The following is a 13,851-nucleotide window of genomic DNA, read 5'->3' as shown; positions in this document are numbered from 1 at the left end:
TAAATAAGAACAAAAAAACTATACTCATACTTTTCTTTTGGATGCTATTCTAGTACTAGTGTAAGGCAAAGATAATATGATTATCTCTGACTATGTTTGAAATTAAACAGGTCTTTGACTAATGTAACTATACTTGGTCAAGCTGATCTTGTCAGTAGAAAAAGGCGGCAAATTTGAAAAATGTAGGCGCGAAGGGATATCATCTCATAGAAAATTTGAATTTCGCGCCTTTTTCTACTGACAAGATTTGCTTGACCGTCTATATAACGTTTGTTATTAATTTGTAATGCTAACCAGTGGCCTATTTTATAAAGCTACAAGTTACAATTTACAAGCGGAAGTCTCTTTCTAACCCTATGTGTTAGAACGAGACTTCCGCTTGTAAATTGTAACTTGTAGCTTTATAAAATAGGCCACAGATTTAATGTGAAAAAATTCAGCTAAATAACTATACCAGATTTAATCATTCTAGGGCAGTAACCACTACTACTAATTGTAAAATTATAGTTTTATTATTTGTTATATATTGACTATTGATATGTTTTTTTATCAGATATATTTTTTGAATGTGGCGACATTATTATCTATTGATTTGTTTTTTGACACATACTTCCGAGACTGAAGTGAAGTTGGCGATTCCAAGAATATACTAAAGTGTTTCTTTCTATTTTATGTAAGTACTTACTAATAGGGGAACTAAAATTTCATTTAAACCTTCTTAATTCAGGGCTAATTAGTGTAGAACCATGCCCCGACAAGAAACTTTAGAACTGTGAGAGTGGTGCGCGACGGTGTTGTGTTGTGGCTTCATTCGAGTGGTCTGTGTTCAGTTCAGTCTGTGTCACCGCGCCGCGAGTGTAGGCAGTGCGCCATTTATCGTGAGATAAAAAAACAAGGAATGCGTACATCGCTGGGCTCGATTTAGTCCAGACGACTCTGTGCTGTGTATCGTGATGGTCTGACAAGTACAAAACATTCGTTATGGAAAGAAGAACTAAAAACAGTGGTTTGCGCAAGGGCCCACACTTGAGCTCTTGGATATGGTGCATGTTTATCAAAGTTTTCTGCTTGCCGTGTATATTTTCGGAATGTTTCGGAAACAATATCACGTTATCTGTGCAGCCGCCTGGGGACAGAAGGATATTTTACGGGAATCCTTTGGAAATTTTCTGTGTGGCTGAAGGTGGGGATGTTGCTGAAGATCTAGAGTTGTTGGTGAATCATGTTCCACTGAATACTACGATAGTGAATGAGACTACTATCAGATGGTATGAGGAGAGACCAGAAAAACAGAGTACAACCTTTTATTGTAACAATAAAAGAACAAATAAAAAATGTTCCAGTAAGGTGGTTGTGGATGGATACCCGCAGGAGGTAGAAGAGTTCACATGTCTGTCCAAGAACCTTAACGAGCTCAATTGTTCCTGGGTACCGCCTAAAGGTAATCAGTTGGTAGTTAACTACAACTTAACCTTCTTGGTAAATGATAGAGCAGTGTTACCATGCAAAGTACACGATGAAGTAAATGTGAGCTGGTGTGTGTGGACTACGAAAACCGGACCAGGAGTGCCCCTTTACAGGCAACAGTTAGATATGTACTATTTCAACTTGACCTCCTACAATAGTTTTGGAAGCATTTCCCAAAACTTTGCCATTGACCACTTCTCGATAGTGAAACCTGACCCTCCTACAGCCTTAGAGGTTGTACAAAATGACTCTCGCAGTGTCACCATACAGTGGAAAATATCGAATAACATGGTGGATTTGTTAAAAGGAGGGGTAGACCACAGAATTGAATATCAGATATCTGAAATTGATAATACAACATACTTTCACAAGGTTGATGCCTCTGACTTGCCACCTAAAAATAGGACATACAAATATGAATTAAGTTTGCCATTTGCACATTGGGAGTATGAAGTGAGAATCTACATTAAACCCAAGAAAGCTAAACTGGACCAATACTGGTCTGACTATGCATTTATTATGATCAATACAACTAGTGAGAAACCACCACGCCCACCCAAAATAGCTGCAGGCTCTTTCCACCAGCAGCCATATTTAAATCACCGCCTCCTAAAAATTTATTGGTCCCAGTTGTCAGATGTTGAAGAAGCCGGTGCAAATTTTACATATAGAGTGGTTGTCTGGCAAGGAAACAAACATAAAACTTTATCTCCCGATAACAAGAGTTTGAGCTATGTCAGCCTTAATGCAACTGATGATCCCCTGCAGGTGATGGTGTGGTCAGAGAATGATAAGGGGCTCTCTGAAGACTACAGCTCTCTTTACATTCCTTCAGAGGATAACACTCAAGATTTACATGTAGAATCATTCACCAAACTAACACATGAAAATGGCACTAATGAGTTGTCTTGGCAAAAAATAAATCATAACAAAATTGACAACTACACTTTATTTTGGTGTGAGCTGAAAACTACACAAACTTGTACGGGGCGTATGAACTTCACAACTTTATCACCATACATCAGCAAACATTCAATAAATTTGCCCTCAACATTGTACCAATTTGCCATCTCTGCTAATAAAGGCTTCAAGAGTAGTGGTATGACATGGGCCTACTGTGATATCCCTAAAAAAGGAATGGAGTGGTATCAGATTCCTGTGTCATTGTCACATGATAGTACATCAGTGCATACCACACATATTAACCTGACTTGGGCGGTTCAGTGCACATTCTCTGCTGGATTTTTAAGAGGATACATCATCTATTATTGCCCAGTTATTGAGACCAGTACATCCTGCTATGATAACAGAAATTATACTAAACATATTGATAATCCAGACCAAAAAAGTGTCTTAGTAGAAAACCTCTTGCCTTACACAACTTATCAGTTTACTATTGCCCTTGACACAGCTTCTGGTATCAGGCAACATAACAATACAGATCGTGTGACCACTTTAGAAGACACCCCATCAAGTCCTACAAATATCAGGATAAAGGGCATCACACATGATTCTGTGAATATCACGTGGGGGCCGCCAGAGCACAAGAATGGAAAAAGTATTTATTACAATATTACAAAAACATTGTCTGATGAAACCACAGATTATGTGATAGTGGATACCCTCACACATCGTCAGATCACTGGGCTGCAAGGTCTCACTAATTATACATTTGCAGTGAAAGCCTGCAACTATGCTATAAATCGCTGCTCCAACATTGCTCCCAAAGATGGGATTCATGTAAGAACAAGAATTGGGCCTCCAGGGAGAATAAACAGTGCACCCCTTTATAATTACTCATTGGGAACCATTAATTGGTTCGCTCCAGGCCATGTTGATCTCTATCAAGTCATGATACTGAAAAATAAAAGAGAATATGAAATTAGTAACACAACAGATCTGTACATTGATACAGTTGCTTGTCAGGGTGATGAAATGTCTTATCAAGTAAGAGCAATAAATTATGATGCAGATGAATATCATGGAGTGATGGGTGATCCAGATTATGTAGAACTACCTGTAAGAACTACCAAAGGTATAGATGAGTATGTAGGTGAATGGAGTCAAACATACAACATGCCTTGTGGCCAATCTGGAGGTCTCACATTAACACTCATAATTCTGGGAGTATTTTTAGTTGTCGGCGTTGGCTATGGATCACTGAAACTCTATAAGAAAATGAAACAAATGGAAGACATAAAACCCGTATTCCCCAACGGCTTAAATGTCCCCGAAAAAGATTTAACGAAATACGGTTTCGGCGGCTGGACCCAAACCAACAAAGACGAGAAACCATCATCAGATGAAATGCTGCTTCTGCCTAATAGTAAAAGTAGCATATCTCCCGTATCGCCCAATGTCAAACAGAGTATCGACAACTGCGATTCAAGCGATCATACGGATAGTACCGCACTATCCAATAATTCTGAAGGCCATATCGACAGACAGTCCTCAATATCAGATACCGCCTCGGATTCTTCATTACGAGATATAGAACAAGGGAGGGATGAAAACGCAAGCCAAGGGGAGGCTTCCGCGTCGGAAACTGAAAGCTCGCGCGAGAGTTCTCCGTACTTGAACGACCTGGCGTTCAAGAAGAACCCAAACAGTGGGTACGTGCAGTCTGTAGTGAATCCAAATACCGATCTGAGCTCACCAATCAAGAGTCCGCAGGAGCCAGTGAAGTCGCCCGTGGCAGCGAGCTCGAGCTACGTAATGGCGGGCCTGCCGCCGCCGATCTTCACGACGGGTCTATTGCCGTCGAGCCCGCCGCCCGCGGGCTACGTGCGCGCGGACGACCCCCAGGCTAGGCTAATGAACTTGCCAAAACTCGGCCCGTCGCCGACGAAACTCTTCGGTCCGGAGAGCTTGCCGACACTACCCTTGCCTTCACCTAAAAAAGGCGAAGATTCTAGCTATATTCAACTGCAGTGCTTAGAGTCGCTGCCGAACTTAAAGGTCCGCGAGCAGCCAAAGCCGGCGGCGAGTGGATACGTGAGCCCAGAAGACGCCGTGCTGAACAAGCACCTAACCAACATGATGGCGGCTCGCGCGCCAGTTCCGGACACGCCTATTCTACTCGATCCAGACATGAGTCCCGATGCCTATTGCCGCTTCTCCTGGAGCAAAGACCCTTCCATTGACAATTTTAATTCAATACTCGTTGATTCAAGTTTGACCACTCCCAAAAACTGAGTGCACGTAGTGACTGATTTAATAGACTGAGTGACCGAACTGTAGATATTATTGAATGTGCTATAGGATTATTGAACATTGTCCGTTTAAAAAATCTAGTTGTGTTGTTTAGTGATAATTGTCGTGCCTTATTAATTTATTTTAGAATTTTTAAAAAGGAGATTACATAGTCGGTAAGGACAAATTCAATCTTACATTTAACGCTAATTAACGCCTAATTATATTAGGTATTAACGATCGCTTGATTGCATAAATATAAACCATTTAGAAATGCGACTTTAATTAACAGAATAAATACGATATCGGTTTCCATTGTTTCAGATTAGCTTAGTTGGCTTATTCAGTTAAAATGGAGGGCTTATATAAAATTAATTTGATACCGTGCGATCTGAGTACAGAAGAGACGATACTGCAAATAGCAGACACCCTTGACAATCTGAACGGGATAGTCGAAGATGTGTTCGCGCGTCTGAATCTCAGAATAGAACAGAATAAAGAAAAAGCGTTGAAGCTTTCTCAGAGAGTAGAATCGTCAAAAGCTAAGGTTGAGAAATTGACGGGCATTCAGACGGCGATCAAAGTGTTCTCGAGCGCCAAGTATCCCGCGTCAATCACGCATGAACACTACCAATCCATATTTGACCTGAACGGATACAAGCATAAGCCTCAAAAGGTTACTCTGAGCAGGAAATCTCAGGGGATGGCCAATGACAAACAAGCACAGGTAAGTTACAAAACTTGCGCGTCAAAAATTCTATTTCATTCAGTAGCTTGCTAAAGGTGGTCGTTCATAAGTAATTACACTAATTACTTAATTAGATACATGCTACCCAATATTAAATAGTTCATTCAACAATCCCTTATACTGCAATCATAAAAACAATAGACCCTTTTATAACGATGTATTCAGATAACTACATATCAATATTTATTTCAGGAAAGGCTCCACTTCTTCCACGTCAAAGTGGGCAAGCCTAAAAACCCTGAACCGAAACCGGATTTCGATTTGAAAACCGTAGTCGATACGTTAACTACCGTCGGCGAGTTACTCGTCTTCAACACAGATGAGAGCCCCTACCTCGGGAGCAAAACCAAGGCGCCAGCCTACGTGCCGAATGTTGCCAGTGCCGAAAATAGGAGTTTGTTGGAAGAAGCGCCTTCCTCTATCATGAAAAGAGAGCACTTGAAGAGAGAAATCGACGAATACATGTACGCGCCCGGAATGGGGATGGTAAGTTTTAATAACTTGACTTAAATTAGTAATTCGTTTCGCAAAAATGAGTGAGACACAGGTAAATTTACTTAAATGCGAGTTCGTAGAACAACGCAGAATTTGGAGATTCATTTTCACCCAGTAATAAACGTAACCTAATACTGTTTTGTCTCGATATAAAATGCCAGTTTCCTACAAGTTCAATTCATCCTTTTTTTATTGACAGCCGTAAATTTTCATGACACCCGGTCATTTAATACACCTCGTTAATGGGGATTGAAATTAGGGAGACCAGCGGATTCCAAATCGGCAGCTCAAAATCTAAACTAATTAATAGCCTTAAGGCCTTTTATCAATTTCCTACAGATCTCACACAACTCTGTTTAAACAGGTCCCTGAACTGGAAATGCCAACAGATCTACCGGATCTACCGGGCATAGCTGGCGATGTCCAATTCTCCATAGCCCAAGACGGCTCTATAGCACCTTCCGCCGTTACCTCCCCTGTGGCGCCCGTTAAAGAAATAATAGATCCCGATTTACCAAATCTAGATCTACCGGATGTGAAAGATCTGCCTGACATAAAAGATCTGCCTGATATAAAAGATCTGCCGGATATAAAAGATCTGCCGGATGTGTCAGTGCCGAATCTGCCGGCGGTGGAGTTGGGAGCGAGAGACTTGCCGCCTCCGCCTCCGCCGCCTCCTCCGCCGCCGCCGATGGAGCCGCCGACACCGAAGGAGACTCCTAGCAAAAGGTTGGTTCCTTTTTATCATTTAAAATAGAGCTACTACCCTACAGTTGCAGTTGAGATATAGTTATCTCTGTTATGAGTAGTATTGTAAGGAAAAGTGTACGCATATTCGACGATAAGCGAAGTAGGCGTCAATAGCATTCGCTCATATGTTCATAACATATTAACATTCGTCCAGGTAAATTCGGCATTGGTATATCTTCCATTTGGAACCAGTGGTGACATAGTTTTTACTTCGACTATACACGACTATTGTCATATGTGTAGCCTCTCCACGCGTCAGTATATATACCACTAACTAAACTTATATAAAGCTCTAGCGACTAAATGGAAGCAATCGCAACGGCAATCTACGATATATTATATACGGCGGCACATCTAAGACAAGCAATGACCTATGTTTCTAGGAACGACAACGAGAGCTTAAATCAATCCACCGACTGGGTCAGCACCCTTAAATCCATCACCTGTTTTCAAAGCATTTGAACTAGGAGTTCGTCTCAAGTATAATTTGACATCCAGGTCCGTGGCGTTTGTATGTAATTGAAGCTCAGTCTTGCTGGTGCTGGTATTAAAGTTGTTGATAATCTTGTGCCTTGCCGAGCAGGAGTTATTCTTACTATCTATCAGCCACATCGCCTCAGAACTTAGTGTAATAGTGTGAATTTGATTTGAGACCGAAAACGCTTCAGCGCATAGGCGTTGTAGTCTGATTTAACAGAAAAATATTTCATGTTACAAGCATTTCATAAAAATATAAAGCAAATTCATTCGTAAGAGCCCTAACGCGGTAATGTCATTAGATACGACGCAAAGTGGGTTAAACTCGTATCCAAAATTAAATAGAGCAAACTGACAGTTTATGAGATTATGCGGGTACTTACATTTATAATTTTTTACATACATTTTTGTCCCAAGTTGGAATTTCGCATTTATTCCACCCACAATGAAGAGCTTTTCAAACGAGCTTTGGCTCTATACATAGTTATCCAAATGAAACGGAAAAAATCGAAATCAAAATAAAACTCGGACCATAAATAAGGCCTTATTTATAGTGGTTTATATACTGAACCAATGCTTAGCTTTTACAACTGTCCACTGACGGCACCAGTGAACGCATATATTTAGTATGGAAACCGCCTTTAGGAACATTACCGTTCAAATTCTCGGGCCAAATTAGCACACACACACAATTACGCCTACATTCAAATAGAACGACGCGTTTACAGAGCCTGTAATCAAAGCTGGTAAACAAAATAAGAGTCATCTTTATTACTCTAATGGTACATAGCTAAGTGTAGATGAAATGCATATAATGTCAATAACTACCAATCAGCGACATTAATCCGCTAATAACCTTCTTGCTGTACGTACTGGCCGCTTAGAGTTCGCGGTTCATATTTGATTAGAATATGACTTGGACAGGGATAGGTTTATGCGATACATTGAAGAACCAGTCAAATAATTCACGTATAATAATTTAATGCAGATTAAAAATAACTAGTTAAAATGTTGTTATGACATGACAGACTAACTCAACATAAGTAAATATATATCATTGTTGTATAAATGTATTCCGCTATAATAAGTATTTTGTATATTTTATTATGTATCTGTATGGCAGTGCGAAGTCACGTTCAGGTATAGTCTGTCCGTTTTTCTAAGATCAAGTACGCCACAGTAAATGTATGGCGAACTTGAGCTTAGAAATCGGACTGGCTATACAGTCTGCAAAATTTACATGGGTACAAGAATCGGGTCAAAAATATTTGAACAGGCGGAGTCACAATAAATCCCCACTTTCAGTTCAGAATATTTTATATGTATATAGCCGGTCAAGCAAGTTTGTCAGTAGAAAAAGGTGCAAAATGAAAATTTTGTATGGGACCACAGCCGTTTGCGCGCTTACATTTTCTAAATTTGCCGCTCTTTTCTGTGTGCATTTGTTAAATTAATTCAGTGAAAGCATGATAGGAAAAATGTATCTACATATAGGAGACCGGGTATGTTTATCTCACGGGTTATATCTCATGAATAGAACATATTCTAGATGGTTTACTAACGAATGGCCCAAAAACGTTTCCCAAAGTATCACATCCCAAACTATGTTTCCCAAATTATCATTTCCCAAAAAAATGTTCGGCAAAACAACTTATCGCATATTTTCAGTTAGCAATAGTCTTTTTTGGCAAGTTATTGTTTAGCAAATAATTACTTGGACAAGTTTCATTTTACCAAATATTATTTAGTCAAATGTATCATTAAGCATAACTTACATGTCCCAAAATATTGCACGGCATACAATTTACATAGGTACCAATAGATAGGAGGCTGCGGAATTTATTTGTCTGGTATTTAGCTGATCATTACATATATGTACATAGTAAAATGTAACGTCAAAAAAAACATTCCTCAAAAATATGTAGTAAATGATCACTAAAATTAAAACTCCATTTTAATATAAAATGATAACCAAATTTGCTACATCTTGCTATTCTATTAAAGCAAATAACACCAAAGTAATAATTGTAACCCAAAAATTGTAAATAACTACCAATTTTTAAACCACATTTTAGTCTAAAATAACATGCAATTTTTTTTTACATCTCGTTATTCTATTAAATTAATTAATCCACTTCGATGACCTTTTTCTAGTACACAGTATTTCGTTTCTGTATGGACGGCAGTTCTAACCTAACCCACTTTTCTAATAGCATTTCGATTCTGTGAGGGTCACAGTTCTAACCTAACCTAACCCACTTTTCTGATAGTGGTTCCGTTTTGTGAGGATCGCAGTTCAAACCTAACCCAACCCACCCAAATTACGTAGAATTTAACGTACCTATATTAACATAACAAAAATTACTTTAAATAGATATGCTTATTTGTCAAATTTGCGAAGTGACAATTTTGACCAAACATCTTTTTGGAATATAATCATCAACTGAAAAATAATAAATAATTATAATTATAATTTAATTTGTTCAAATACTTCATTGTAATATAATCATCATTCTCTTGCCCTTGTTCCATTCACTTGGGGTCGGCGCAGCATGTCTTTTTGGAATATAATATTAGACAATAAAAAACGTTTGCTAAATAAGTTTTTGTCCTAATAACATTTGACAAAGTAAAATCATGCCGAATGATAATTTGACCAAATAAATTATATGCGAAGTGTAACTTTGCTAAAGGTTTCTTTGGGAAATGAAATTATTGCGATAAGTTTGTTGGGAAGTGAAATTTGGCGAAATGTATTTGGCCCAAACGAAAGTACACCATTCTAGATATCTTGCCAGGCATCCACTCAATTTCATGTCTCTCTAATTGGACGCTTTTTTCCATAGTTCTCTGCGAATAGCATCTTGTGGGAATCTGAATGGAAAGTAATGTAAAATGGCAATACCAAATTTGATTATTAATTTGAAAGAACTAGGTAGTTTTTTATAGCTCCATCTCATGAAATAAAAAAGGAAAATACAAATCTGTAAGAAGGAATTTATTTATAATTATATAGAAAATACCTAAACCAAACACAAGTTAATAAAATAGTCTACTTCATTTGGCATAACACCATCCCTATTATCCTCGCAATTTAAAAAGTCGTATGTTGTTATGAAAGTCGTATGCAGTTGTTACGTTTTAGCTTAGCACGGTAGTATTGAAAACAAATCTTCATGTTTTTTCCAAATTTTACTGAAGTTATCTGTTTACTACAAGTGAAAAGTGATTCCATTGTCCTTGGTATGAACTAAAATAACTTCTGCACCACTTCACGACACATGAATATATTTTTATTACAAAAACGTTGTTTTTATAAATCAATTTAGCCATTTGTCACTGACTGTCATCTCGGTCGCGTACTGAGATTGCCAATCGAGCAGTTTGTAAGTACCGCCTATCGCGGGGTAGTTTGCGTTGGGTCATAATTGAGCGGACAGAATACTTCCATGTATATCATTTCGCTGGACGGCACTGACTTAAGCCGCACTTAGTAGGATTTATACCTCGTTTATCCTGATTAATATGCCGCGCCCGCCAGCCGTAACTCTCTGGACTTCAAGGAAGCTACAACACGACCAATTAGGATTCCGGAGACGTCTATACGGTGGATTGTTTACTTGTTTACTAGGATGCTTTGTAGTTGTGGCAGGTTTTTAGTGTTTACTTTATAATGGGTTTTACTTTCGTCTTAAAAAAACGTGTCGGTTTGATGAAAATAAACTGTTCACAGAGCAGTCCGTTCATTGTCACCGAGTAGTTTTAAGTACATAGGTATATATATTTTTTTAATAACAGCATTATAACCTTGGAAATTGGTTTAAAATTAGGTATACTGCCATGTTGATGAGAAATCTGACTATAGCGCAATAATAAACGCCGGTAGCAAAACAACTCGCATGAAAATATCAAAAAAAAAACCTACTTACTTTACAAAATATTACATTGAGTGACTGCGGTAGGTACAGTCAACGGTAAAAATATGGGTGTAGACAACTTACTCAAAAATATGTCCCATAGTTCTTAATTCACTGACATAAGAGTTATGGGACATATTTTTGAAATGATTTGTACACCCATATTTTTACCGTTGACTGTACTTTATTATACAAACGCATTCCTTTTCATTAGCTTAATTAAGAGATCTGAGAGTTGTGGCGGTCTCATCTCATAGCGCGTCGGGATTTTTGTCTGTTGTGTACCTACTAAAATGTTTACAATCGAATTTGACTCAATTCTTCCTTATTTTCTGGCCTATCCCTCAAAGAAGTACCTACTTAAAATATAAACACGGATTTTCAACACATAACTAACTTCTGCATAAAAATAAACTTGTGAAGAACCCTTATGATTTACAAAATAACTGTGCGATCGTTTCGACTGAATATAACTCCCCATTCTAGTGGTGTTAGTGGACTAGTTCAAGAAAGGAGTGTAGACATTTTTAAGGGGTCGGCAACGGGTATGTTACACCCCTAGAGATCAAAGCCTCCATGGGCCATCTTACCTACCACCAGGCGGACCGCATGCATCTCCGAAAGTTAAAAAAACTACTTAAGGTCTAATCTGTACAAAATGTCCTTTTCTCCGTAACTAATTGTAAGTCAATCCACAAGAATGTTTGGCTAGAACAACTCGCAGCGAGTCAGCTGAACCAATAGATAACTGACCATAACAAAAAACCTGACGCATATGGCGACTTGTTGTTCATAAAAAATCAGGTAGGGCCCCGATAACATTTAAAGGTCAACGGATGGAAATAAATACTACTTTCTTTTGCAGTAGATTAAGTCACCAAGTAGTGAGTGATGTGTGCACTATATGGGGGTCGTCCAGAAATCATGTGATTATAATTGGCCTATTTTTGTTATGATTTCTGGACGATCCCATGTGTATCTTATCATAAAATTAAACGTATGATAATCCTGACCTTTCTGATCATTTCTAGAAAAAAGTGCGAACTTTTTTGTAGGGTTCCGTACCGTACCTCAAAAAGAAATACGAAACCCTTATAGTCTCACATTGTTGTCCGTCTGTCTGCCAAGACCCTAAAGGTTCCGTTACACATGCGCGTTTTCCGGGCGGGGCGTGAGCGTTTTATATGTAAAACCGGCGCGCCCCGCTCCCGCGCCGCCCGCAAAACGCGCCTGTGTGACGGAGCCTTTAATCTCGGAAACGCGTGGAGGCATCGAGTTGATATTAAAAGCATATACCTACTCAGGTCCTTGAAGCTGTGAAAAGACCAAACTTCTAAGGTAGCGTAGAAAGAGATACGGTCGTTTATGCTGCAAAAAACGTATATTTCGATACTCGAAAGGGAATAAAAATTTATAGGGTACTCTCCGTTGACCTATAGCTAGAACTATGGAATTTCGCTAGTAATATCGTCTTATACTACAAGTACAAGGAAGAATCGGAAAACTATAATATTTTGTAGAATTAAATTTGTACGGAACCCTCGGTGGCAATCGAGGGTATAATAATACCCTGTATTACTTCTTTGATTCCAGTAAAAGGGTATAAATAAGATGATGTAACCAATATTCCTCTTTTCGCACAATAATGTGTTTACTTACTTACTTATAACACTTGTGCAAGGGGGCCAACTTCACTAGAGCCACAAAATTATTTGGCCTAATCTTGATTGTAGTATGTAGGTACTTGTAACGAAACCGTTTCAAGAGGCAGTCAAGCAACACTTTGTTTTCACGCATGTTTCTAGTTAGCCGAGTACGGGGAAGCCGGGGGTTTGTAAACATATACTCTACTTCGCAAACAGAGCCTCTTAGCATTCATTCTTTCGTTCTGTAGGTAGGCTGAAACAAGCTAACTGGTTGTCGGAGGATTCGCTTGAATTTTACCTCTTTTATAATGATGTTTCCAAAATAATGATTCTAGTTTGTCAAAACAGCGGTTGTATTTATTTTCTATCATCTTCCTCGCGTTATCCCGGCATTTTTCCATGGCTTATGCTGGGAGCTTGGAGTCCGCTTGTCAACTTATCCCAAGAATTGACGTAGCGTAGGCACTGGTTTTTACGAAAGCGACTGCCATCTGATCTTCGAACCCAGAGGGGAAACTATTGAGATTATTGGGATTAGTCGGTCGATGTATTCCTTCACTGAAAATGTATTTTCTATCATATGATAGCATAAGATGAAACGGTGATCAGGTCCTGTGACCGACCCTGATAAGGTGATATCTTTAGCATTCGCGGCTGAAGCCAGGCCTTTTAGCCCTAGGCATCAAAACAATCTGATTATGTCCATGTTGTCCATAGTTGAATCATGAAATACGTTTATTTCATCGTTAAATTGTTATTTCCGAAATTTATATTATTACCTTTCAAGAAATATTGTGATTTTAATGTCATCAATTAATGTGATAGTTATTCTATATTTATATAATCTGAAATAGTCTCATTTCATAAATATGATGTTTTAATTTGTAAAGTAGTTACAAATAAATAATTACGATTAGTTAAAAGTAGTTGAAACTTTCCATTTATTAAGCTTTCGCATTTAGGCGACACCACGCTTGGCGATCTTTGATTTGGTTTTAATTAATTACTCCATTAATATATCTAACTCGTTAAAGTAACACCTGCGCAATCTTTCTACTAATTCAACTAATTAGCAGCACCATTAACCATTACTCATCATTAACCTTAACAATTTAGTAAATTACCCATTTTCTGTGTAACAGCTATTTGATTTTCATTT

The 13,851-nt window shown here is 38.4% G+C and overlaps 2 protein-coding genes across 3 annotated transcripts in view; both read left to right on the top strand.

Annotated features, from left to right (window-relative positions):
• The first annotated feature begins 605 nt into the window (after positions 1-605).
• LOC134667259 (WASH complex subunit 1-like) overlaps positions 606-13,851 on the top strand; it is a 74,593-nt gene continuing 61,347 nt past the window's right edge. Inside the window, exons 1-4 of one of the 2 annotated variants that reach the window (XM_063524597.1) lie at positions 606-673; positions 4,984-5,386; positions 5,600-5,893; positions 6,267-6,631. In XM_063524597.1, the coding sequence (XP_063380667.1) occupies positions 5,012-5,386; positions 5,600-5,893; positions 6,267-6,631 (1,034 nt within the window). In that variant the 5' untranslated portion in view covers positions 606-673; positions 4,984-5,011. Of the gene's footprint in view, positions 674-4,695; positions 4,836-4,983; positions 5,387-5,599; positions 5,894-6,266; positions 6,632-13,851 lie in introns of those variants that run through there. The other variant, XM_063524596.1, reaches the window with a different exon arrangement.
• LOC134667247 (cytokine receptor) lies at positions 686-4,674 on the top strand. The gene has a single exon (XM_063524575.1). It carries the CDS (start codon positions 982-984, stop codon positions 4,660-4,662), a length of 3,681 nt encoding a protein of 1,226 aa, XP_063380645.1. The 5' UTR covers positions 686-981; the 3' UTR covers positions 4,663-4,674.

Source organism: Cydia fagiglandana, chromosome 9 (genome assembly GCF_963556715.1).
Source record: "Cydia fagiglandana chromosome 9, ilCydFagi1.1, whole genome shotgun sequence".
NCBI classification, from domain to species: domain Eukaryota; kingdom Metazoa; phylum Arthropoda; class Insecta; order Lepidoptera; family Tortricidae; genus Cydia; species Cydia fagiglandana.
The sequence above is the reverse complement of the archived record's forward strand: the minus strand, read 5'-3'. Positions and strand labels throughout refer to the sequence as shown.